This window comes from Eleutherodactylus coqui, chromosome 10 (genome assembly GCF_035609145.1).
Source record: "Eleutherodactylus coqui strain aEleCoq1 chromosome 10, aEleCoq1.hap1, whole genome shotgun sequence".
Taxonomy (NCBI): Eukaryota; Metazoa; Chordata; class Amphibia; order Anura; family Eleutherodactylidae; genus Eleutherodactylus; species Eleutherodactylus coqui.
The window spans coordinates 27,319,558-27,346,259 of NC_089846.1; the positions used below are offsets into that span (position 1 = coordinate 27,319,558).

A 26,702-nucleotide genomic window follows, 5' to 3' on the forward strand; every position below is an offset into this window, starting at 1 on the left:
TGACTGCAGATCCTTACATTGTATCTGATGTGTAACATTGTTGAAGAGAGCAGCAGGGTGTGCGACTGCAGATTGTTACATTGTATCAGATGTGTAACATTGTAGAATAGAGCGGCGGGGTATGCGACTGCAGATCCTTACATTGTATCTGATGTGTAATATTGTTGAAGAGAGCAGCAGGGTGTGCGACTGCAGATTGTTACATTGTATCAGATGTGTTACATTATAGGAGAGAGTGGCGGGGTGTGTGACTGCAGATCGTTACATTGTATCAGATGTGTAACATGGTAGAAGAGAGCGGCGGGGTATGCGACTGCAAATCCTTACATTGTATCAGATGTGTAACATTGTAGAAGAGAGCGGTGGGGTGTGTGACTGCAGATCGTTACATTGTATCATATGTGTAATATTGTAGAATAGAGCGGCGGGGTATGCGACTGCAGATCGTTACATTGTATCAGATGTGTAACATTGTAGAAGAGAGCGGCGGGTATTGTGACTGCAGAGACTTGGAGAACATACAAGAAGATACAGAAGTATTTGTGGAGAGGAACAGGGAGGGCAGAAGGCTGGAGGGAGTGTCAGTGCAGGGAGGAGGCAGAGAGAGGGTGAGAGCAGAGAGACTGCTGGGTGTGTCAGACTGTGAGAAGCAGCCAGAGAGACAGGCTCCCCGTGCTAGGTAGGTACTGCGCTGCCATGGACTGGGGGTGCTGGGCATTAGACAATGGGTGTGATGGGGGGCAGCGCTGTGGATGGATGCGGAGAGGAGTTTACAAAGTTCTCTCCAGCATCTGTCATGTAGCGATGTGTATGTGGACTGGCACAGATCGGAGCTGCCAGGGCTTGTCCCATATGGACTGCTGGACGTAGGAAGACGAGGAAAGAGTCAGACAATGAATGAGACAGCCTGGGTGTGGAGGTCAGACACATTCTGCTCTCAGCCTGTCTCTCTGGGAAGCAGCCAGCCCCGTCTCCCCCCTGACTCAGAAGTACAAGCCATGTAGATCACATTAACTCTATCATACAGCTATTATGCCAGCTTGATACTTTGTAGCCAATTTCTTCTGTCTGCATGCTAGATCTCCACCTATGTGTCTTTTAAGTGGCAGATGGGGTATTTTAGAGCATCTTGGATTATTTGTTATTTCTTTATGTTGCCATACTAACAGAGCATGTGCAGTACTTGATGTAATGCAGTGACAGTCAGTAATCCAGATTTTAATTGCAGACGCATAGTAAACCACTGGTTCTCTCTGGAATTGGTCTATATATCTGTAGTGGCATTCTAAAATGTTCTCATATAGGGCATATATTCCCTGGGGATATGGCCAGACGTCATATTGGACTGTGAATACAGTGGGAGGGCAGTGTGTGTTTACGCTTGCTTCTATATTTGGGCTGGCCATAGACACCAATAGAGCATGTGTTAAAGGGGCTATATCACTAATTTTGTTTTCATTAATTAAAACCAGATAGTAAAATATTTCCCTTTTTTTTTCGAATCTGATTTTCATTTTCTTATTGTAGAATTTTTTTTTTTATTCTTGTGTCTATTCACAATTAATGGGGGCTGCCATTCACCAGAGCTGCATTTACAGAGATGCTTTACAGCAGCTTCATGGGCCGTTCACACAATGGACAACAGGAGACCCATTACCTTGTATGGGAGGCTGATCTAGACATGTTCTGTGACCTGCAGAGGTCATTTTGAAGGGAGGGGAGTAGAAAGTCACAGCTGATCACCTATGGTGGATCCTGTGTTATCTGTACATGGGAACGCAGCCTTTATAGATACCGGTTTGCGTCTGAGACTCCGCTCTGCTGGCAATAGCTGGGCAATCTTACTGACCTTATCGACAAGATTGTGCTTCCATTGGCTGCCGCCGATGGTCAATGTGGGTAGTGTCACCCTTCAGTGTAATCCTGCCTGTGATGTTAGAGAGATGACAGTTTTCTCTCCAGACCAGGAAGTGTCTGCCTAGTATTGGGCTCTGTGGTCAGTGTCAAAAATGTAGGACTTTTTTTTAAACTACAGATTGTATCTAAAAATGAAAAAAAAAAGTCCTCAAAAATCCTTAAAATATGTTTAACAGAAAATGTGATTTATAGAATGTCTTTTTCTGATGCCACATTCCCTTTAATAAAAAAAAAAAACCCTGAATCTGAGGCCCTTGAGCACAAAGACTACATGCATGGAAGTTCCATGTCCTGTAATAGTTACAGTTGGCTCTCCCTATCCTTCCCACTCCTTTACTTCATCTATGTGTATCTTTCATGTGATATTGAACTCGGCGGCGCCGACGATCTACTTTTCCTTTTCGTGTGCCTATTGCATCACCGTCTTCCTGTTTCTTTATTTCTCTGCAAATCTCCTTTTCTCTTCACTTGCCATCTTTTTGTCTTCAGTGCCATGACAACTCTTTCTACTCTCCAAGTCACACCCACTTCTCACTCCAGACCTCCACAAATCCCACCTCTTCACACACCCTCAGATGTCAGCATCAGTACCTCCTCTAAATCTCAGCTGTCTCTCTCCTAGGCAGGACCTGCTGTGATCACCAGTGGTAGGCCATGGGGGATGTTATATCAAGTCACCTGGATGAAAGCAGACGCCAGTACATCGCAGGTAATGCCGACAACTCTGATGCCACTTGGGGAAGCAGAGGAGGTTCCTCCTCAATGTAGATAACGTCTTCAGTTTTTCTTTTAAGTGTCTCACCAGACTGGAATGCCGTTTTGCACAACTTGTTTGCGTGGGATCCTTGTGTGTCTTGTAGAACATCTCTCCGTAGGGAATGAGTGGGTGCCGCTGCTGTCATCTAGATTTTAGCAGGTGTCTGTAGAAGAACACCTTGATTTCATGATGCAAAAACTCTTTCAGCTTTAATGAGCATTTGCTTTGTGTAAAAAAGGACTTGCATGAAATAATGAGGGATTTAAAGGGTGTGTCGGCTCTCACCTGTATGATCAAAGTCAACAGGTAGATGTCCATTAGATGTGTCCAATACAAAAAATGTCCTCTACTTACCTTAGGTGAAGCTTTCTTCCCACGATCCCTTACAAAAACACTTTCGACCTCATGTGTTAGAACTATGGAGACTAAACATTGAGCAGATGGGATAGTGTCTAACTTGTACCAGAAGAGTCAGTAATGATCAAGTTGGCAAACGTGGCCAGGAGTGCTATGCTGTTTTTGTACCTTCAGTTGGAGTTACAGGAGTGGCATAGCCCAACTAGCCAGCTGTTTCTGTACTCCCGGTCACCAGTGACAGTAGGACGGGGTCGGAGGGGCCCTATTCTGGCAATTGGTGCTGATCACAGAGGTGGAACCTGCATCTATTGGATTTTTATGGTATATCTTGTAGATATGTAGTAATCCTATAGATAGATCCATTTAAAGCAGGAATCTGATTGGCCTGTATAAGCAAAACATGTCCCTTTTGAATCTGCTGTCAAGAAGTACTGTACCTTGGATCAAAGCTGGCATTGTACTATGTGTGTGTATGTGCGTGATATATATGTATGTATGTATGTGATATATATGTATGTATGTGTGTGATATATATGTAAATTACACTGCACAGGTTGCAAAGCCTCAGCAATCCATTTACTTACTCTATTCTGCTTGGGTCCGAGACACAAACTTCCATTCACACGAGTGTAGGCGCATTTCGACTGCGCAAATACACAACGTGTTTGCGTGACCGAGATGCACTTAAAGGGGTTGTCCCGCGCCGAAACGGGTTTTTTTTTTTCAAACCCCCCCCCCCTCCTCTTCCTCCGTGGACCGCAGCTCTTCTGTGCGGTCCATTGCCGATTCCAGCCTCCTGATTGGCTGGAATCGGCACGTGACGGGGCGGAGCTACACGGAGCCGGCATTCTGCACGAGCGGCTCCATTGAAGAGAGCAGAAGACCCGGACTGTGCAAGCGCGGCTAATTTGGCCATCGGAGGGCGAAAATTAGTCGGCACCATGGAGACGAGGACGCTAGAAACGGAGCAGGTAAGTATAAAACTTTTTATAACTTCTGTATGGCTCATAATTAATGCACAATGTACATTACAAAGTGCATTAATATGGCCATACAGAAGTGTATAGACCCACTTGCTGCCGCGGGACAACCCCTTTAAGCCTATTTTCTCCGCTCTGGTATGTATTTGTGTACGTAAATGCACTGCTGGTTTGCCTACACAAAATAATACTCGCAAAATTACACTGATTTAGTATGTATATGTGCAGAGAATATACAGGTTTTCTGCGTATGCCATGCTGCGCATTTTTCACGAGATTGCAGATGGCTTGAAAAAATACCCTCATGTGAACGACCCGATGCATATGTGCTATTCACTGTATTACGCAAGCAAATTTTGTGTACGTAATACACTGCGCAAATAAGCTCGTATGATCGAACCCTTAGATGTTGGCATGGAATATGATCAATAGTGAAGCCCAGACATTGCCAAGCTCTGGCTGGTGAGCCCCAGAGACGTTAACGTGTACAATGAGTCTTGAGTCATCCACCATATATGAAGACAGACCTTGTTCGCATTGCCATCATGGCTTCAGCCCTCACAGCATCCCTGACGGATATGACCTGTTTAGAGATCCAGGAAGATAATAGTTGGGATTCCCAGGACCCAGCCGGAATCTGAATGATTATAGTTCGGTGTTAATGCTTGCAGCGACTGAATGCCGAGCGGTGATCTGATCACTCATACTCTACCAGATGTATCATTGCCGGCATACAGAATCTTTGGCCTATAGAACGTACAGCGATGCAATTCCAGCTGGATGACTATAGAAGGTCGGTGCAGGTCATTTAACTGCATGCTTTGGTTAACAGTTGCCATTCTCTGCCATACGTAATAAGCGCTTTATATGACTGAGTGGAATAATAACTGGTTTGGCTTGTGGTGTAATGAGGCCTGACATTGGAGAACAAGGCTCGTCCTGTGTCTGTCAAGCTAGAAGATTCTTGGAGACTTGGAAACCGATCTTGGGATGGGAAGATGATGTGTCGTAATTACCTGCTGCTATTTCCCACATGTAGACCTATTAAAAGCAGAGAGGTTTTGATGGCGATGTGTCATCCACCTACAGGGGATGACATGTAATCATCAGCGCACAGGAAAGGAGTAGCTGGAGTTGTACCAGCAGCACTTCCCTCTATAGCTTTGCTATATGTCTAATAGATTACTCATTTTTAGGGTAATTTAGATCAAAATTGTCGGTGGAGCTGCCAGACTAGTGTATGAAATAATTAGTGATCCCTAGATTCCAATGAAATGCTTAATTTAGTGCTAAAATATTAATATGATGTGATAGGGCATATTTAGCAACAAATGGCGCGTAATAAAGGTCTCTATGGCCTCCTGCAGACGGCCGGGTCGGATCCCGCTGTGAGAATTCTTGCAGTCGGAGGTGAGCCGTGTCCCTGCCATGACCACTGCGGCTCACCTCCTCCTGGCGTCTCACCTCCTCCCGGCGTCTCCCCGCTCTGCTATGTGCTGGCTGCCGCCCAGCTGGCACGTGCACAGAGCGGAGCCGGCGCATCACTAGTCTTCACGCGGTCAAATCGCGGCTGTCTGCGTAAGATTGCATTATCTAATGCACTCCTATGGCAGCGGGTACGGGCGGAAATTCTGTGGGAAAGGCCGCAGCGGAATTTCTGCCCGTGTGCAGGAGGCAAGGCTTCTGTTATATACCTGCCTTAGGCCCCCTGCACACTGAGATCCCGCATATGGAAACTGGCTCTGCCAGCCGCGGCGTCCGCACGTACCAGCTTTCTTTCCTTGTATTCTGTACTGCGGATGGTCCGCACAGCGAGCCGCCGGACATGCGCAGTACTGTTTTTTTTTGTTTTTGTTTTTTTTTTTAAACTACTGCTTTTCCCGTGTCTTCACTTAGCATTGACATGGAATCCACGACCTTTTCGCAATGTGATTGCGGAAGGGCCGCAGATCGGATGGCTTCCATTAACTTCAATGGAAGCCATCGGTGTGGAATCCGTACAAAAATGGAGCATGCTGCGATTTAATTTCTTTTTTTCTCCACTTGCAGAAACCGTAATTGGTTTCCGCAAGTGTGCAGGAAGAATCGATTTTCCCATAGCATGCTATAGGCACTATTTGCTGCACATCCGCGGTGCGGACGCCCGCCCCGAATTCCACAGCAAGTATCTGTCCGTGGGCAGGAGCCTTTACTTCTTTTCCGTCACACATTTGCTGCTTTTTGATGATCGGAATAACGTAACGCATGAAAAAAACTGGTATTTCACAGATCCATCGTAAGGATGCATTCACAAGGAGCGTTTTGGAAGTTATAAAAGCTGCACTAAAAACTACTTTTTTTTTGCCATTCTGCTGTCGTATTTTCACACTTGCGCTTTTTACTGCAATTACTGTGGCATTCAAAATGTTACGGTAATCGCAGTAGAACACTCCCATTGATTTCAGTTGGGCCTCGCAGAATGCCGCAATTTGTTTTGAGCGCTGTCTGCTGTATTTTGCTGCGTCTTGCGCTTTTTAACGCACCTCATCATCCATCACAATGATTGGGTGCGGTAAAATCGTGACAAAATGTTGCGATCAAAATCGCGATGTTTTGCTGTCGCTATGTGTGAGAGTGGCCTTAGGGCCCTTTTACACAGGACGATTATATTTTCGAGATTGCAGATGTGCCTGACAGTCGTCCCAGCGATCATCGCTTAGTAAATGGAGAGCACTGTATTCACAGTAAACGGGCCGCTGTTCATACGTGGGCGGTATACACGGGTTGATCGTTGTCCGGTTTTATGCCTGCAGAAACTGATTGATAAGAGATCAGATCACCGTTCGTCATTCAGTCGCTGCAAGCATTAACACCAAACTAATCATTCAGATTCTTGCTGGGTCATGGGAATCCCAACCAGCGGCGTAACTATAGGGGATGCAGGGGTTGCGGTTGCACCCGGGCCCAGGAGCCTTAGGGGGCCCATAAGGCCTCTCTTCTCCATATAGGGAGCCCAGTACTATGAATAAAGCATTATAGTTGGGGCCCCTGTTACAGGTTTTGCATCGGGGCCCGGGAGCTTCAAGTTACACCTCTGATCCCAACTATTCTCTCCCCGTGTTAAAGGGCTCTTAGTCAATGAGGAACAAGGAAGTTATAGCGGATCTCTGAAACGGGTCGTATCTGTCATGGGTCCTGTAAAGACTGAAGCCACGGCGGCAGTGTGAACACGGTCTGTCTGCCTTAAGATGTGGTGGTTGACCCAAAACTTGTCGTATGCTTTATGCACGGCCTCGCTTGTCATACATTAGCGTTATATTGGTGCGTTCATACGTAGTGTCGGCGTTGTTGTGTTTTATTGTAAAAAATCCCTTGTGACTTTGTGAAAGCGCTACATTTTTGTCACAGTTTATAGAAAATTGCTGCAGAATATTGTGCCAACGCCAGTGCATCTATGTATGTACCCAGGGGGATTTGTAGGAGTCATGTTCTTTGTTTCACAGTTAATGTAACTTTGACACAACTCCATTTTTTTTCTCTGCCATGTAAGAGAAAGTGACAACTTGGTTATAAGTCAGAGGCCTATTAATGCCTCCCAATGAGCACAGAGTCCTTAAGACCTTCTTCTGGCCGTTTCACACCCACCGGCCCATGAGCACAGCGGCAGCTTGTAATTTGTGCCTTTCCAACGGGGCTTTTGTCATTTAGCAGTATAAGGCCCGCTGTCCATGGGCGTTGCGGCTGAGCTCCGCCACGGGAACCGCCGCCCGGGAGCAGGAGCTGCAGACGAATCTCCGACAGTCAGCCTTATTTGATAGATAGGCTGACCGCGGAGAATCAGGGCAATGTGCAGCATGCTGCGAATTGCCGGCCGCAAGCGGAGAATCGCAGTGATTCTCCGCTCGTGGACAGAGGGCCGGCGCTTTCCATAGCAATGCTATGGAAAGCTTCAGACGGCGTGATTCACTGCCGTGGACAGGGGGCCAAGGGCTTATTCACACATGCATTGCAGGTTTCATTCAACCCTCCGCAGCAGGTTTGTTACCATCCGGGATACAAGAGACCTGCATGCAGCGTTGGGTCATCTTGGAAAACATGTGAGAGCATAACAGAATCTGGACAGACCCCGTTAAAATCAATGGGGTCTGTTTGAATGCTTCGGATCCTGCAATTCTGTTTTACTGTTGTCCAGCTCCTAGGATGGAGCAAACGACAGACTTTACGCAGTGTGAATGAGCCCGAAGGGTGCGTTCACACGTAGCGGATTTGGGAAGTGTCTGTACCGTGTGCGGATTATGATCCAGATCTGCAGCAGACTTCACCCCCTTCAATTGTAGAAGTGACATCTGCCGATCCGTGCAGAATTGATCAGAGGTGTTTTTTATTTTTTGTTTCTTTTTGCAAAGTTTTTGCTTTCATCACGTTTTCTGCGATCATCAGTCCTTTCATCCGTGCTTCTCTTGTGCAGTACATATGGGCAGCATTTATATCTGCCTCTTGCTGACCCCCACAGTGACAGGAGAACGGGCCATGGCAGTCTCATTCATGAGATCAACAGTGAGACCCTCACTAATCATCTGCAAGTTATCCCCTACCCTGTGGATAGGGAATGACTTCTAATTGCGGTACAACCCTTTAAGGCAGTAGTTCCCTCAGCGCTGGAGTCACGGTGTCATTTTGGCATTTGACATTGCATTCCTGCCACTTTTCTGCACCATTGTGTCTGTTGACTACGGATCTCTTGTATGTGAGTGTTCCAAGCAATGGCTTTGTGTGTGGCACACTATGGTGGTCTCTGCACACAACCAGTCATTGTCCTTTACCTGTCCTTACCATAGTCCTTCAGGATTCCTGCCCGCTGATGAATGCTACAATTACAGTCGTCTGCTGCGGAGGATGACCCAATGTTAAGCTAAGTATTGCTTTGCAAGTGATTATAAAAGTTTTGCAATCGAGTAACCACAGTGTATGCCTATTAGTAATAGGGCTTGTGGAAGAAGTGGAAGTATTTGAGTACCACGTAGTCAGTCAGCTTTGCAAGGAGGGAAGGGGGGGAAGGAGCCAGACGTTTCCATGGGTTAGGGCAGGATGCAGAGGACGGAAATTCCAGGGTATGGATGAGGAGGGGGAGGTGACTGTTTGTGCAGACTGAAGTAAAGTCTTGGGATCCCCACTACTTTTGCCCTTTAACACTTGTTGGCAAAGACTATTTTGCGCCGCAGACATTCTGTATGGGCGTCTGGGGCGATCCCTGTTACAGAAAAGCTGCTTGCAACAAATAAAACCTGGTAAACCAAAAAACTCCTTATGGAGAGTTAGTCAAGAGTTGGAAAAGAAGAATCTGACGGAGATTCCTGTCAAATGCACTAATAACACTTAACGAGAGCACCCACTAATTGGAGCCGCTAACACTCATTTAGGGGTGCCAAAAGAAATCATTTGAAAAAGTTATCCTTTGGTATTCTGAAGGACTTCCTACGAGTTGAGATTCCTATACATGGGCCGATGGTTGCCCAAATCACTCAAATGATGGATAGTGGGGAACTGTCGGCCTGTGTACCCCGACGGGGCACTGTGCGAGAAGTCACTGTGTAGTTGCTAGTCGTTCCGTTTCAGCTCATTGAAAGAAAATGACTACTGAGCAACTTCTCGCTAAGTGTGAACAGGGGCCACTCCATCTTTGAGCGACTGCCTGTTCGCAGTGAATAGAGGCGGGCGGCGCAAAGAGATCTCCAGCGTGCTTTGCCTTTCTTCTCCACCAGACTATTGCTGTTGTGTGAAGGCACAGGAGTGATAGTTGTTGGGACGGATGTTGTAGTCTGTGTATCAGACAGCACACGGACATGTGCCTTTATGGTGTCTGATGTGAGTTGTACCTGAGCCTCTCGGGCACACGGTAAGTGTGCACCAGCCTTAGGCCGCCTGCAGATGGCTGGGTTGGATCCCGCTGCGAGAATTCCCTGCAGTGACCAGTGTGGCTCACCTGCTTCCGCGTCTTCTCCTTTCTGTGATGTGCCGGCTGCCGCCCAGCTGGCGCGTGTGCAGAGCGGAGTTGTCACGTTGGGAGTGACATTTCTGTGTGGGCCTCTGCGAGACCCGCGCAGAAATAGAACACGCCATGATTTGTTTTCCGCGTGTGTCTTTATGCGGACAAATCACAGACGTCTGCATAGGATTGTGTCTTGCAATGCAATCCTATGCAGGCGGACACGGGCGGAAATTCTGCGAGAAATCCCACCCCTTGTTCTGAATCCACATCTACAATGCTGAATACTGCTGTATAATCTCCTCCATGCTGCTTCTGCAGATGTGCTACCGAGAAATAGAGGAGCAGGATCTCCCCTTCCCATGTGTAGTGTACATATCATAACTAATTTCCATTAAGGAAAAACTGACCATTAGAAATAAAGCCCGCAGAGGATAAAACTAGTGATAAATGCAAGATACAGATATAGGCCGGCTGTCTATGGGTGTTGCGAATCTCCGCTGGTCAGCCCTATCTAATAGGCTGGCCGCGGAGAATCAGGGCAATTCGCAGCATGCTGCGAATCGCCCGCCACGAGCAGAGAATCGCAATGATTCTCCGCTTGTGGACAGGGGCAGGCGCTTTCAATAGCAATGCTATGGAAAGCATTGGCTGGCAGTAAACCACCGGCGAATACATGTCTGTGGACAGGGGTCCATAGTCATGTCGCGGTGCGATGCAACTTTTACAGTAGAAAATCCTACTGTAAAAGCATTAAAATAAGCCCTAGCTGCATCAAAAAGACACATAAATCACCTAAAAAGCGCTGTCAGCCCCGGTGTGTCTTCTCCCCAGTCCCTGCCAGTTGTCTTTCAGGCATTTCTCCCTGGCCAGGGATTTGTAAATGCTCACCTCCGGAAAGCACTGCCTCTGATTGGCTGAGCGCCACGGCACTCGATGGACCAATGACAGCCCTTCAAATCCTTGACCAGGGAAAAATGCCTGAAGACAAGTATTGGGGAGAAGTCAGCACTTCGTAGGTGATATGTGTGTTTTTTTTTTTTTATGCTGCTAGGGCCTATTTTCGGGGTAGGGCTCACATGTCACCCTGAAAATAAGCCCTAACTGCTTTAACACAAAATTGCGTTATCGCGGTGAGAAAACGCAGAAATTTCGCACGGACCACCAATACAATATTGCTGCAATTTTTCTCGCGTCCATATCGTGTAGCCTGTGTGGAAGCGGCCTTAACCCCCCCCCCATCAGAGCAGTGTCCCCCTAAGTCCTTGTCTGATGTCAGTATTGACAGGTTCTCAGAAGGTAATGATTCTGTTAGCGGAGATCCAGCTTGCCGGTAGGATCATTAGGTCCGTGCCGCCTGGGAAAAACTATGCAAACTAGCTCTCCTCCAGGAGACTGCAAACTGTTTGCACACACAGATACAATCACAGACAAATCACTCCCATCATGGCCACATAAAACCTTTTATTCCTCACAATGGTGTACTATTTTATTGCTGCCTTAATCCCACAAGTGTAGCAATAAGAGTGATAAGGCTGGGCGATTATGTGCATACCTGGAGTCACCTGTCAGTCTACAATGGGCCAGATCCTACTGAGCCTCGCCTTACTACCTGTATAACCAATGTAGTGCAATAACGTAACCTTGCACAACGGACCCTTCACCGAAAAAGAGGAGATCTGTTGGATTTGCAGAACGCATTTGTCAAAAATGTTAAATGTGTTTATTTTTCTGGTTTTACAAGTAATTTTTGATACCGCTCAGATCATAACTCTTTATCCCTCCTCAGTTAATTAGTAATGTAACTGTCTTCGTTCCTATGGCAACAATGAGGTGGAAACTGAGACTAATTAATCACTCTTTCGTATTCTAATTTTGTTTTGATTGAAAACCCCATTAACCGTTATACTGGAAAATGGGGATATTTATTTTTTCTGTAATAGTATGAGCTTATCAGTCATCCGGCATAATGCATCGCCTACTGTTTGCGAAGGGTAATTGAGCCGCAGTAATTGTGGCAGCAGAGGGGGAAAAAAAGGTATAAGCATTGAAACTTAAAATTCACAGGGGGTTGGAAAGAAATTTGCAAAGATTTGGCATACCCAACAGCTGCTGCATAGTCACAAATGTCACCATAGTTCACCAAACCTGCCAACTCCCCTTATGTGTGCCTATGGCATGAAACCGTGCTAGAGAGCAATGTCTGGTTGTACCTGAATGGCTTACCACCCTGAAATGGTCTGCGGGTTTTCGAATGACAATTGATGATCTGCATCCTATTCGGGTTATGGCCACAAGATGCAATAACAGCACATGGCAGAAAACGGGCACATGATGATGTTGGCAAGATCGTGCAGCCATGGGTTGTTGTGAGTGGGCAGGGTTTCATCCGCATGTGGTTACCGCATTGTGTGAACAGACTTTTACGGACCAGAGACTTTCGCAAACATCTGAGTCCTGTTGACGGCTACTTAGGATAATGCATCTGACATCTGTTTGGATGCCCTGAATTTTTTATTTTTTTTGATTGATTGATATGGGAGCCATTTGGAAGAATTCTGTATATTGAGGTCCATACGTATGGCATTGCCACGTGTACGGAGCCTTTATGGCTGTGCACAGGCCCTTATGCACTCCTTGTACCGCCATGTTTTCTCCATGAGGCAATGAGGGTGGGGGGTTAATAGGTTTATCTTGACTGAGGCAAAGATTGGGTTAATTGCCCAAGCCTAATATTTAAATACTGTGGCCAAGGCAAATGTTGGTACTCTAGCAATTGGGGCATATACTGCACCACCCCCAGCTAAACCCCTGACAACCTGATTCTGTAATACAGCAATGTGCATGAAGCTTTAGGTATGGCAGCTTTTGTTGGGACATATCATCTTAAAGGGGTTTCTCGGACTTAACTATTGGTGACCTATCTCCAGGATAGGTCATCAATAGTTGATTGGTGGGGGTCTGCAGCCTGAGCCCTCCATCAATCCTCTTCTCAGGTCTGTGATGTCATGTTCATCGGTGACATGGCCTCAGACCAGCTCAACCCCAATCAAGTGCATGGGACTGAGCTGGTATACAAGGCAGAGCTACAGTGAAATATATTTTGTGCTGTGCCTGGCATGCAATGAAAGTGGCAGCGCCACGGTCAATTCAGGCAGTTGATCCTGAGTGTCGGACCCCACTGGTCTGATAATGATGACGGATCTTGAGGATGGGTCATTGATGATTTGTTTCTAGAAAACGCCAAAGAAGGTTCTTTAAAAGTAAGGGTTCTTCAGAGATAATCCTCTTCAGAACGGGGGTGCTGCTCTCGGCACAACCCTCCTTGCAAATAATTGATTTTGCCAGTGGAAGCTGCAGCCAGTCACGAGAGAGAGCGTTACATGGCGGCCATTCGGGTGAATTGTCATCTTTATGATACAAGGATGGCTTAAAGCCAGTAGAACGCGAGCCACTACTACAAAGTAGCTCTTCATTCTGACATATAAAGGGGGTCCCGTGCGGGCGACCCCCCCCCCCCCCCCCCCCCCCCTCCCTTCCCCACTGATCTGATGACTTCTCCCCATGACCTATCCCGCTCTATGATGTCCATATACCCTAATAGGGCTTACAGGGGGGAGATTGTCTGGATGAGACAACCTCGTATGTTCTGAAATCTACCTCCAGATTTACTGAGTGTCTTTAAGGTCAGCAGATGCTTTTAATAATTTTTATGAATTGTTCTCAGTTCAAGAAAATGTTCTATTAATTAGAGCTCTCTGTGTGGCGGGATTACCAGAAATTAATTGGATTCTTATGGAGATGACTTTTACAGAAGTGCTCTTTACATTGTTTCTTACTTACATCTACCATTGATACATTTGGAAAGCCTTCAGACCCTTTTGGGGTTTTTTACATTTTGTTATGTTGTGGCAAATTAAAGTTAAAAAAAAGTTTTCTGCACTCCACACCCCACACTGACAAACTGAAAACGCTTTTTCTTAAAAAAAAAAAAAAAAAAAAAAAGGATAAAGATTTCTAACACTTTGCCTTGACATAAGTATTCACACCCTGTACTTGCTTGGTTGAAGCACCTTTTTGGCAGTGATTAAAGCCTCCAGTCGTCCTGGGTATGATGCCACAAGGTTTATACATCTGGATTTGGGGACTTTCTGCCATTCTCCTCTGCAGATCCTCTCCAGCTCTGTCTTGTTGGATGGGGGCCGTCTGTGGACGCCATTATCTGGTCTCTCCATAGAGGTTTGGGTACAGGTCAGTGTTCTGGCTGCGTCATTCAAGGACATTCAGAGTTGTCCCTCAGCCACTTCTGTGTTGTGTGCTTGGAGGCATTGTCTTGTTGGAAGGTGACCCTTCTGCCCAGTCTGAGCCCCTTCCTCTCTGGATCAGGTTTTATTAAGCATATCTCTGCACTTTGCTCCTTTCTCATCAGCTTTCCATCCACCCTGACTGGTCTCCCTGTCCCCCAGTATGATGCTGCCTCCACCTTGCTTCACTGTAGGGATGGTATCGGGCAGGTGATGGGCAGTACCTGGTTTCTTCCAGACACAACACTTAGACTTGAGGCCAAAAAGTTCAATCTTGGTTTCATCAGACCAAAGAATCGAGTTTCTCATAGTCTGAGGGTCCTTCAGGTTCTTTTTGGTAAACTCCAGGGGGCTTTCATGTGTCTTTTACTGGAGAGGTTTCTTTCTGGCTACTTTGCCATAACGCCTTGTTCACACGGGCGACAAAGTCACACGATTTTGTAGTGTTGCTACAATTCACAGGTATGTGAAGCCCATGCTTTCCTATGGGTTAATTCACACGTGCGATGTTTTGTAGCATGCGACAACCCAACACAAAAACCTCTCGGGTCTGGCGATATGCATGCGATTCTAGAGGTTCTGTAGCCCATGTTTCCCTATGGAGTCTTCCTCTCTGTTGTATAGCATGAAAATGTAATTTTCGTGTGGTGCGATGCAACTTTGACAGTAGGAAATCCTACTGTCAAAGCCATAAATTAAGCCCTAACTGCAGGCAAAGAAAAAAAGTATACATCACCTAAGAAGCGCTGTCCAGCTCCAGCCCGTCTACTCTTTGATCCCCAGCACTGTTCTTCTTCATCTGTTCTGGCCAGGGATTGAAAAAATCTATGCCTCCTGGAAGCGCTGGCTCTGATTGGCTGACGCTTGGCCAATCACATTCGTGACAGCATATAAGGTGCAACTAAAATTCTCTCTTTAGTCCTCCATATGAGAGCATTTTATTTGCACCTTATATGCTCTAACGGACGTTATATATATTGGAGAAACATACTGTGAGTCATGGGCTCTGACTTGTATTAGTGACGCTGCATATGGACTTGGATGTCCTGTTGTATCCTTTTTGTTTATACACTGAGTGCTGTTGGTGATACCACTGGGAGGATTTTGACTGCTTAGCCAATCACAGCCAGTGCTCTATGAACCAAGCCATTCATCGAGCGCTGGCTCTGATTGGATAAGTGTCAGCCAATCACAGCCAGCGCTTCCAGGAGGCAGGGATTTTTCAATCCCCGGCCAGAAGAGCTGAAACACAGTGCCGGGGACCAGGGAGAAGATGGGCCGGAGTCGGACAGCGCTTCTAAGGTGATGTATACTTATTTTTAAATGTTTTCCTGCAGGCTAGGGCTTATTTTCAAGGTAGGATTTTGGTGCAGAATTCAAGGACTGCATATCATACAATGCTGTTGCTAAATATTCTGTCCTGTGTGAAAGGTCCCTAGGAGTTCTCCATTGATGAGGATTGCGTTGATTACAGCGGAAAAGTTTCATATAATATGCAGGGCATAATGTTTCTGCATGAGTCCACTATTGGGATAGACCATCAAAGCGTGATCAGTGGGGGTCCAACCTGCCCCCTTCATACTGCTGACTGGTGATGGTCCGAGAAGGGAGATGCGATGGAACTGATAGCGGTAGAACTATAAGCATATTATTGCATGAGTGCCACTAATGCTCGCGTTTCAGTGCTAATTTCCAAGCTGCAACTGAGCTTGCAAATTCACCCCAGCAATTACTGAGAAAATGTGAGCGTTATTGGCGACAGTCAGCATTCGGGTAATGACGCCCTGACTGCAACCTTGTTAACGTTCGTTGTTGGATGTACTGGCCAAATTATCAGCAAGTTCTAAAATGGCTCAAAAAAGGCACTTGCAGAATGTGTTCCCATAGCTAGCCAAAATGTACCCCCCCAATAGTATACCGTATATGCATGCGCAGATGATGATACATAAAATCTGCTTCTGCACTGAAGACATCTGCTTCCCGCTTGTGTTTGTGAAACAGTCGGTGGCAACTGAATTCCAATGAGCTGCACTGTTAGGAGAAATGTCAGCGCAAACGGCGAATGTTGGCTAATCAGATCTCCAGCTGGATGCTGAACCGCGGGTTATATTCCCTAAGGTTAGGGGTGTACATATGCAATATCTTAAGATGCCTTAACATGGGACGATTATCACTAGAAGCGTCGAATTTGGCGATGGTCATCCTGTGTGCACGCGGCCGTCAACAGGGCGCTGAGCAAGAAATCGCTCGCTTGTCGGGAGTCTCTTGGATTTTAGCTCCTCCATAAACCAAGCGACTATGGGCCATATAAACAGGCGGTTGTTCAGTTTGCAGTAGATGGAGGCGGACGAGCGGGAGAGATCTCCATCGCACTTCAACCTCATTCTGTGTGTGAAAGCGCAGGAGTGATGGTCTCCGGGGCGGCTGTCGGGGCTTACATGCCCAGCAGTCGTCCTGTGTAAAGGTACCTTTAGGTTCCATGTCAATAGGTTTCTGTCACCTATAGTGACCATTTACGATGAGCGAGCTGCTGTAACAGGGCTGGGGCTGTATGGCAACTTTGACTGAGATATGGGTCGGCTGATGAAAGATATCAGTGTTGCCCACTGATCTCCTAATCTAATAGTAGTCGGTGCATGTTATATTGTAAAGGCCCAGTTAGACACAACGATTATTGCTCAAAATTCGCTCAGAAGACATCTTTTGAGTGATAATCGTTGTGTGAATTTACACGGCAAGATGACCGCTCAAAATACGCTTAAACGGTAGTTCGAGTGACAGTTTTGAGTGTTCACTTTGCATAAGTGTGTAAATGAAGGCTCACGCTGTATGCAGAACACAGCGGGACCGCTATCTTCTGCATACAGCTGTTGCCCTCTCAAAGTGCTCAAATGGTATACAGCTGAGCGCTCCGAGCGGGGTATGCAGAACACAGCTGGAGCGCTGTCTTCTGCATACTCCTGCTGTGTTCATGGAGCGCTCAGCTGGTATACAGCCGAACGCTCCGAGTGGGGTATGCAGAACACAGCTGGAGCACTGTATTCTACATACTCATGCTGTATTCACGGAGTGCTCAGCTGGTATTCACGGAGTGCTCAGCTGGTATTCACGGAGTGCTCAGCTGGTATACAGCTGAGTGCTTCGAGCGGGGTATGCAAAACACAGCTGGAGCGCTGTCTTCTGCATACTCCTGCTGTGTTCATGGACCGCTCAGCTGGTATACAGCCGAACGCTCCGAGTGGGGTATGCAGAACACAGCTGGAGCGCTGTATTCTACATACTCATGCTGTATTCACGAAGTGCTCAGCTGGTATACAGCTGAGTGCTTCGAGCGGGGTATGCAGAACACAGCTGGACCGCTTGTCTTCTGCTGTGTTCTCCAAGTAGGATACCAGCTGAGACAATAGTATCAGCGGTATCCCATTGAGAACTCAGCAGGTGGTCCTGATAAGACTCATCGTTGTCTTTCAGCTTGCTGCAGGACAGTGATGAGCAAATCGTTAACGAAAACTGCACGATGTCCGTGCGTTTAGACTCAACGATTCTCTCTCAAAAGACGGCTTTGAGCGAATTTTGAGCAAGAATCGTTGGGTCTAAATGGGCCTTGACTCGCAGGGAGCCGTGACTGCAACCCGCTGGTCACAAATAATCTAGCTTTGCAGTATTTTTTTCATGATCTGCGGGTCGTGGCTACTAGCAAGTGCCAATGTGACCCGCATTAGTTTCTGTTAGATTTACAGGTTGCAGAGCCTCTCCGCGATCTTTGGTCACAGCTAAAGTCGCCATGTAGCCCTAGCCTCACTGATGGGGTATGGATGACAGACGTGAATTGCTGCTACAACATGAGCTTAAGTTGCATTCTATAAAGCTGCTGACAGGTGCCCTTTAAAGCATCTGCACACCTTACAAGGCCTTGTACAGTGACGGCACAAGGGGGCCTACATGGTATTTGGCAGGTGGTGTGAATGCTCCGGTTGATCAGCGTACAGTATATACGTTCTTCTGCGAGGCGCCGTGGACGGCCTCACACCCTTGCTTCCTTTTTCCATCCTTATAGATCTACACTCCAGCATTCATAACCTGCACAGAGGCGCTCCTGTATGCACAGACCCGGCCCGTGAAGAGGTTAACTGCGGAGTCGGGGTTTGGTGTAAACTGGTTCTATTTGTTCTGCGAGTCCTTGAGAATATTTGGAGGAGGTGGCCGCGTCCCGGGTCTGCCCGCTGGGCCTGTCACACGTTCCCTCGCACACAGCGTCACAATGACACCTCTGTAGCTCGCTGTTTGTGTGTGTTTAGTAGAAGACGATGAAGAAATGTTGGGGAGTGGTGCAAATATTTAGTGATACTAGAACTTTTTTCTTCTCAAGCCGGAGTTGAGCGCGCCGGTTGGTGGGATCCTGTTGACTGGTAACATCTAAAAGATAATGGGAGACTTGTACGGGAGCGGCGGGCGGCCAGGTAGTCGGTGAACTGTGACTCTCCGTGACGTCGTGTCTTCCTGGCACATAGTGGTCACGTGTCTCCTGAGAACGCCATCCGTCTTACATGATATCACTCTTTCTTATTGTTGGCCTCTGAATAAAACCAATCTATGTCTCCACCATGGTGAGTAGCACTGAGATGGAGCGAAGTGCCGTACCACAAAAGTCAGCAGTTATAAAGGAGTGCGGTGGTTCAGTTTAGGCATTTCCATACAATTGGCGTTCTATTCAGATCCTCCGTCACCGATTTTCTTTTTGGGTTCCTTCACATAGTGGAAATACTTAGAATTTTCTGTAGCAGAAAAAACGGACATCCTAATCCGTTGCATTTCCATATAAAAACTGCGTCCGAATGCACACGGCTGCTGCAGATCTGGACTCTGATTCAGTAGCGGACCTGCAGCTGATTTCAGCCTGCATATACCGCTCCTCTGGCCTCCGACTACTGAGCGCTGCCAGCACGGTCACCGGCCAACCGCCATAGCGTTGCTATGGAAAGCGCATCCACGAGCGGAGAGTCATAGAGATTCTCCGCTCGAGGGATTCAAGTCGCGGCATGCTAGGATTTGCCGCGATTCTCCTCTGTGAGCCTATCTGTCAGATAGGCCCAGTGCGGAGAACCGACAGCTGTCTCCTGCTCCCCGGCAGCGGCTCCTGCGGCAGAGATCTGCTGCGGGATACCGCTACGCCCGTGGGCAGGCAGCCTTAGGCTGGCAGCACACAGGCGGATTTGCATAGGCAGAAAGATCGCAGCTGGCTCTATTTTCAGGTGGATTCCGTGCGGATGGCTTCCATTGAAGTCTATGGAAGCTGTCTGACCCGTGGCCTTTTTGAAGTCCTCATCGCGGAAAGGTCAAGGAATTCGCATCATTTCCTAGCAACGGCACAGCGAAATCTGTACTGCCTATGTGCGCCGGACGGACCATCCGCAGTACAGATTAAGAAGATTCCGGTCAGGTACGCGGGGTCACCAGCTGGGCACAGGGTGGGATCCCGCATGCAGAATCCGACTGACTGGTCTGCTGGCGGCCTTAGAATACATTGGCAGAGGCAATAAAATTGTGCACGTTTTCTGCATTGAGACGTACAAAACCGCACGAAAATAGAGCCCAGGCCTCTCCATGAGTCTATTTACATGGGAAGTATCTTTTCCCCTCACGGCTACGCTTGTTCTATTTCTGTGCGAGTCGTACATGAGACTAGACCATGCAGATATACGGTCTCCCGCACGCCGTGTCCGTGTCCTGTGCGATGCAACTCACCTGTGTGAATGCACGCTAATACGCAGTGTTCCTCCGGTAGTTGGAGAAGCAGGTTGATCATCTTTGTCTCTTCAGGCTTGCAGGGGCACAAAGTGGCACACAGAACAAAAACATTGCGTACGTGCATGATGCCAATCGCCGTGCGCATAATATGTGACAAGACAAAACATGTAGCATTTTTTTCTTGTACGCGTATTTTGCGAAGTTCATGTGAGCAGCAACATGGCCGCCTATGGGAGATGGGTACATCGTATTATGTGCGCAAAACCTCGTCTGAGCTCATCCTTACACAGTTTAAAATCCGCCTGGGATGTTGAATCCGTCTGTAAATACTTTGCTTTTCTTATCTCGTTCTCCTTTTTTATTACATGGTGTTTTATTCTCTTTTATGGCAAAACAATGAGTTTACAATTCAGCCGGTTTCCTGTTACCAGAGAGCAGTGCATTGTGGGAGCTCAAGGGACATCTGTAGGGTTATGGACCTCAGGGGACATCTGTAGGGTTATGGACCTCAGGGGACATCTGTAGGGTTATGGACCTCATGGGACATCTGTAGGGTTATGGACCTCATGGGACATCTGTAGGGTTATGGACCTCAGGGGACATCTGTAGGGTTATGGACCTCAGGGGACATCTATAGGGTTATAGACCTCTGCCATTGGGTTACATGACTGTCCAAGATGGAAGCAGCTAAATTTGCGCTTTCACTTTTAGTGTGAATAAACAAGAAAAGGACTCAGAATTGGTACAAGATAAATAAAAGGAAGGTATTTCAGATTCAGGCCCGATGTCCACAGGTGGATTCCGTGCGGGATACCACACTCTGAACCCATGCGTGCCGTGGACATGAGGGCTAAGGCCACATCCACACAGGTGACAGCAATTCATCGAGCGCTGGCTCTGATTGGCTGAGCGTCAGCCAATCACAGCCAGCGCTTGCAGGAGGTGGGTATTTTTCAATCCCCGGCCAGAAAAGATGAAGAATACCAGTGCCGGGGATCATGTGGAAGTTGCAGTGGCGCCCCGATAGCGCTTTTAAGGTGATGTATGCTTTTTTTTTCTTCTGCAGTTAGGGCTTATTTTCGAGGTAGGGATGTCTTTTTCTCGTGGCAATGCCGTGTCGTCCGTGTGAACGAGGCCCAAAGAGCATACTGCGATTTTGTAGTCTCGCAATGTAGCAGGCTACGAAACATCGCTCTTGTGGAAGAACCCATAGAAAAGCCTTTTTTCCTCCCTGACCTCTTCTGAATGAACCTTGTCCAAAATTGGTGGGTGCAGCCAACCTCAGCCAAATGTGTATAACCACCTACAGTTGAATTCTAATCAGTTTTTATAATAGCATTGTCCCATAAATTCACTATATGGGAGGTTTGTTCAGACGGTAGTCTGTGATTTGACCTGTCCAGCCGAAAAGAGTATGTGGGACCTGCTGGAAATCCGGGACGTCTACTTTTATTCAGGTGTTTGTAATCTCCCCCGTCACGTACAAATGCACGCCGTCCCCATAATGATAGAATCGCGATAACGAGGACTGTAGCGAGCCCTTCCGTGGATCTGCGGGCTACTGTGTGTGTGTATAATATATACACACACACACACACACACACACACACACACACGGAACATATGGACCATCATTTACAAATCTACCCCGATTTTCCTACTATAAAGAATCGGGCCGGGGGACCGTGAACCCCAAGCGCTCGTCTATCGGGGACAGAATAGGATTCCATCAGCTTCCACTTCTGCTCTTTCTCTCTTGAAGTATATTCCGCAACGCAGCCAAGCCGGGCTGTACGCTTCCAATTGGCCCCAGTATTTGCTGAATTATCAACTTTTCTTGAACTGTTTCATCAAACTAATATTCTAAACAGAAATCTGTCATAAATGAAACGGCATCTGCACCGTGACATTGGAAGTGTATGTCCGCTTTCCCCTGCGCGCCACCTACGCAAACCAGGTGCCAAGAATGGGGTACTTTAAAGTAAATGAACGATTTTAGTGTGTGTGTATATACTGAATGGCCTCTTTATTAGAGAGCCCCATCTAGTAGTGTGCGGGCCCTTCTTTGACCCTTAGAACCGCAGTAAATGATGAGATTGTTCTGCAGGAATATCGGCCCCTGCGGACAGGAAGATTCTTACAGTTACTGCAAGTAACGGTAGATGGAGGGCCTGTAGTTCTGACCAGGAAGGGTTCATTGATTCCTGCTGCTTGTGCCAAATCTGACCTTCCCATCAGCATGGTGCAATATAATCTGGATTCATCCGAGCAGACAGTGTATTTCTACTGTTAAGTGATGCAATGTTTGTGCTCTTTTGCCCACTGCTGTGTTTCTCTTGGCTTGTACTGCTCATCCGCTGTTATAGCCCATCTGTGCTAAGGAACGGCAAGTTGGGCACATTAGTAAGAGCGCCAGTGTTGTATTCCATTGCTCTTGACTACACACCACCTGCTCATCACAGCAATTCTTGACCTCCTCCTCTGACCCCTTTCGTCAGCGAGTTGTTTACGTCCACAGGATCCCCTTTGCTGGATATGTTCCCTTGATCACACCATTCTCTGTATACTCTCCACCCCATTGCATAAGGAAACCCCACAAGGTTGGTAGTAGTGAACTCCAGGCCCCCGCTTAGACTAGCACCGATGACCCGGCCGCATTGGAAGTCGCTCAGATCGCTGGATTTTCCCATTCTAATGTGGATTCACGCTGAAACTGATCCAAGGAGAAATTGTCCCGTAATTTTGGGCTGCGCTCCGAGAATCTCCATACAAGGAAGCTCTAACCTTGAGCGGGCCGGGGGCTGTATATGTAAATGGTTACCTGTGTAGAGGCAGTGAGAGGAGAGGGTTAAATTACAAGGTTAGTGCGCAGGTAAGCGAGGATTCCAGATTTGTAGCAGGTGCTTCTATATAGGAGTCCTGTTTATTTCGCGAGGAGTTAATGTACAGAATGCAGGAATGAAGATAGATGGAGGAAGTTGGGATTATATCATAAACTGCACGGAGAACCCAGAAATGAGCTTTGCTCTGTGGTTTGTAAGCGGCAGAGTAAGTTTTCTCCCCTGGCTCTGGGCGTGGACAATAATTGAGGGCTGTCGTCATTTAATGAGCAGGCGTGTGGTTGGGTATTGGCACAGAATGTGCTTTTCATCTCTCTTTGACAGGATTCAGGGTGGAGAGCTGATCTTGGCTCAGGGTTTATTTATTTTCATCCAGGTCTGGTTGGGCAAGATTCTTGTGCTGCATCTACTGCACTGGGCAGCCGTGCCAGTCCTGCTGGTGGGCAGCAGATGCACATGGCTTCCTTAGTAATAATAACTTGGATTGTTCAGCCCTTCACTTGGCCATGCCAGTCTGCCAACACCTACAGGGCAGTAATCGGCCTCCTCCTTGCAGATGCTATCAGTGACTTATGTAAAAGAGCATGGCAAGGGCATGAGTAGTGGAAGCCTCCACCCAAAATGCACATGCCAGGCTTGACCTTGCCATGGAGAGAGAGGTTGTCAGAGATGACATGTGGGATCAAACGAGAAGTCATTGATGGACCACGAGAGAAATGGCTGTGAAGGTCTATAATTGGGCTGTGACCTCGGAACATGCTCTTATGGATCATGTCGATGCATAAAGCAGACCGTTGACTAAGGACTGCTCGAATATAGCAATCCATCTTATAACTAAACGTAATCTGATCTTTTGATATGTCACAGCATTGGGAGGGGGGTTTGTGGGACCCCGATTGCGGACGTGGAGGATGAGCATTATAATCCCATTCACTTCCATAGGACTACTGTCAAGATCTCTTTAGTTATTTGCATTGCTTACATAGCGCCAGCGTATCCTGATGCGCTCTCTAGGCACATCCAGCTATGCCCTCAATGGGACTGGCTGATTTTTCGATCTTGGGGGGCCCTTTCACACGGGCAGAGGAATCGTTCAGACTCCTGCGGTCAGCGCGAATGTGAAGGATCATCGATCAGTCTAAATGCATACATGAAAACTGACTGACTGACGTCCGTGTAAACAGGGGGTCATTCATCCATGTTTACAGACAGGCCATGCTGCAATTTTTTGATCTTGCGCTATTTTTGGGCTATTCCGCTGCAAGAATCGGCCTTTCCTATGGAAGCGTGAAAAGAAAAAAAACATCACATTTGCATGCCATGTGACTTGCATGTGAGCGCATTGAGTTTTTCTGTTCTTTTTTTCCTCCTTTTAGCTATTGGAACATGTTGTGTGTTTTTTTTTTTTTTTCTTTCTTTTTGTAACGTACTTTAAAACCTCCTGATACAGTGATGCAAATTGCACTTTTTTAACTTGGGATCGTATTGCCAAAGCCTGAGAACCTCAGGTTTGGGCCTCATGTCCACGGCACGAGCAGATTCCGGACGCGGATTTCCGCAGCGGTAGACCTGTGTGTCAGTGCGCAAATTATTTTTAATGGATGCACTGCAGATCATCCGTACGGAAAAAAAATTGCAAGCCCAAAGTGCTGGCATTCCCATCCTCCCCACCTCCCTGCTTAGTCTGCAAGCAACCAGAGAGGGAGGTATATGCCTACAAATCCGCAATTCAATTAGAGATCAATGGAGCCCATCCGCGCGGAATCCGCGGTAAAATGGAGCATGCTGAGATTTCTTTTCCGTGTGTGGCATCCGCAAATCAAATCCACGGGTGTTAATTGAAGTGTGGACGCCCCAGTACTACGTTCCCATTGATTTCAATAGGGCCTCCCGACCTGCGCAGAAACATAACTGCTCCGATTTTCGAGTGCTGTCTGCTGTATTTTGAGGTGTGTTCGCAATTTTTAACGAACCTCATCCCCCATCACAATGATGGGTTGTGTTAAAAAAGCGCTGTTGAAAACTCTGGTAAAAAATGTAGCAAACCACTGCAATCGCCAACGCCATCTGTGAGGTCTGAGAAAAATTCATGTCACACTCAGTCATGTAAATTCAGCCATAGCTTCTTCATTTTTCATGCCAAGAAAACGCATTTTAAAAGGGTTGTCTGGGGCTAGAACAACATGGCTGCTTTCTTCCAAACACAGCGCCACCCTTGTCTATAAGGTTGTGTTTGGTATTGCAGCTCAGCTCCCATTCACTTCAATGAAGCTGAGCTGTAATACCACACACAACCTTATAGACGGGGGCGCTGTATTTGGAAGAAAGCAGCCATGTTTTTCTAGCCCTTCAACCCATTGCAGAGTATGTACAGGGCTGTGGCCCTTCATGTTGGGGTCCCAGCTGTAGGCTTTGAAGGTATCGGCAGTATTGTAATGTACTACAGGAAATGTAGCCTAGTGAAAGAGTTACAGCTCTTTGGGTTGGACTAGATGCGACGGGTCCGGGCCTGCAACAGAAGCCTGCGGCAAGTTCCTCTCTACTAGTGATAGTGAGAAGACTTGTTACAATGGAGTTGTTTCACCAGGACAAGGACATTCATCTGTATTTGTTCTATGATTTGCTTGGCTTCAGTCTGCCGTCTTTCATGCTTGTGTTACTCTGTGGCCCAACGGCGGGGTAGGTAAGTATAAAACTTACATCCCCCAACTCAGTGGGTCAGCTACTTGGAGCCTTTAATCTTAGCCTATAGGGCTGACAGTCCCTTTAATAGAAGGGCAGACAGAAGCTTTATCAGTCCGATTCCATACAAGTCTGACAGACCAGCTTTGTGTTCCATTGGAATTATTTGGGGAGATATTTTCCCCTAAAGGCATCATTTCTAGGGGTGAAGAGCACCGTACATGCGGAGTCCACGTGTATGTCTCTACCGTATACATGTATACGGTCCCCAGCCAGCACTGTCATGTCATCCATAGTAATGTCACCTCACTTGGTCAATGGTGGCTGAGGGTGGCGACATTATGTACTACACCCCGCAGCAGCTTATTCGTCAGTGTACACCTGGAAGTCAACAGTATAATATATATATATATATATATATATATATATATATATATATATATATATATATATATATATATATATATATATATATATATATATATATATATATATATATATATATATATATATAAATAAAATATACATATAATACTAGGTTTGTTGGTTAGGGAGACATTTAGAAAACCCCTTCTTGATGCCATACATGATTTCTTAGTGTATGGACACTGGACTACAAAGACCAAAAGGCTTGTGCTTGTAAAAAGGGCACCACCAGCCCCGAAATGCGTTTCACTATGCAGAGCTGACGTACCAGTCAGATCTTTGCTTTGTCTTTTTCCTGCTTTGTTGGAACAATAACATATATTTTTGGGAACATTCTTTTGCCGGATCGTTCTGCTCTATTTACAAGGAAAATAGAATTCCTCCAAGCGCAGAGATCTCTCTTTTCTATACTTTATCTCCAATACATGATTTCTTGGGACCCTTTAAGGCTCTCTTGTAATGTAGTCTTCATTGTCTGTTAATCGGGCCTAAAAGGATCCTTCACTGGAGAAACACTTCATTTAGTGATGTCTTGGGACCCCCGGTTCCTCTAATAAACCTTAGTCAAGAGAAGACATGTCTTCTCGCTGTATGTTCTCAGACTGGCAAGCCATCTAGTCGGACAGCAGTTTGGGATCGGTCAGTGATGCGTGGCAGCCTGTGCCCGCTGCGCTGTCTGGTAGGCAGGAAGTGACCTTATAAGTGACTCTAATGTATCCTCTAGTG

At 46.8% G+C, this 26,702-nt stretch overlaps 1 protein-coding gene across 1 annotated transcript in view; it reads left to right on the forward strand.

The window, feature by feature from the left end:
- Positions 1 to 602: 602 nt before the first annotated feature.
- Positions 603 to 26,702, forward strand: part of NIBAN2 (niban apoptosis regulator 2) — a 61,587-nt gene continuing 35,487 nt past the window's right edge. The window contains exons 1-2 of the mRNA XM_066580691.1: positions 603 to 679; positions 2,540 to 2,626. Coding sequence (XP_066436788.1) covers positions 2,572 to 2,626 — 55 coding nt within the window. The 5' untranslated portion in view covers positions 603 to 679; positions 2,540 to 2,571. The remainder of the gene's footprint in view (positions 680 to 2,539; positions 2,627 to 26,702) is intronic.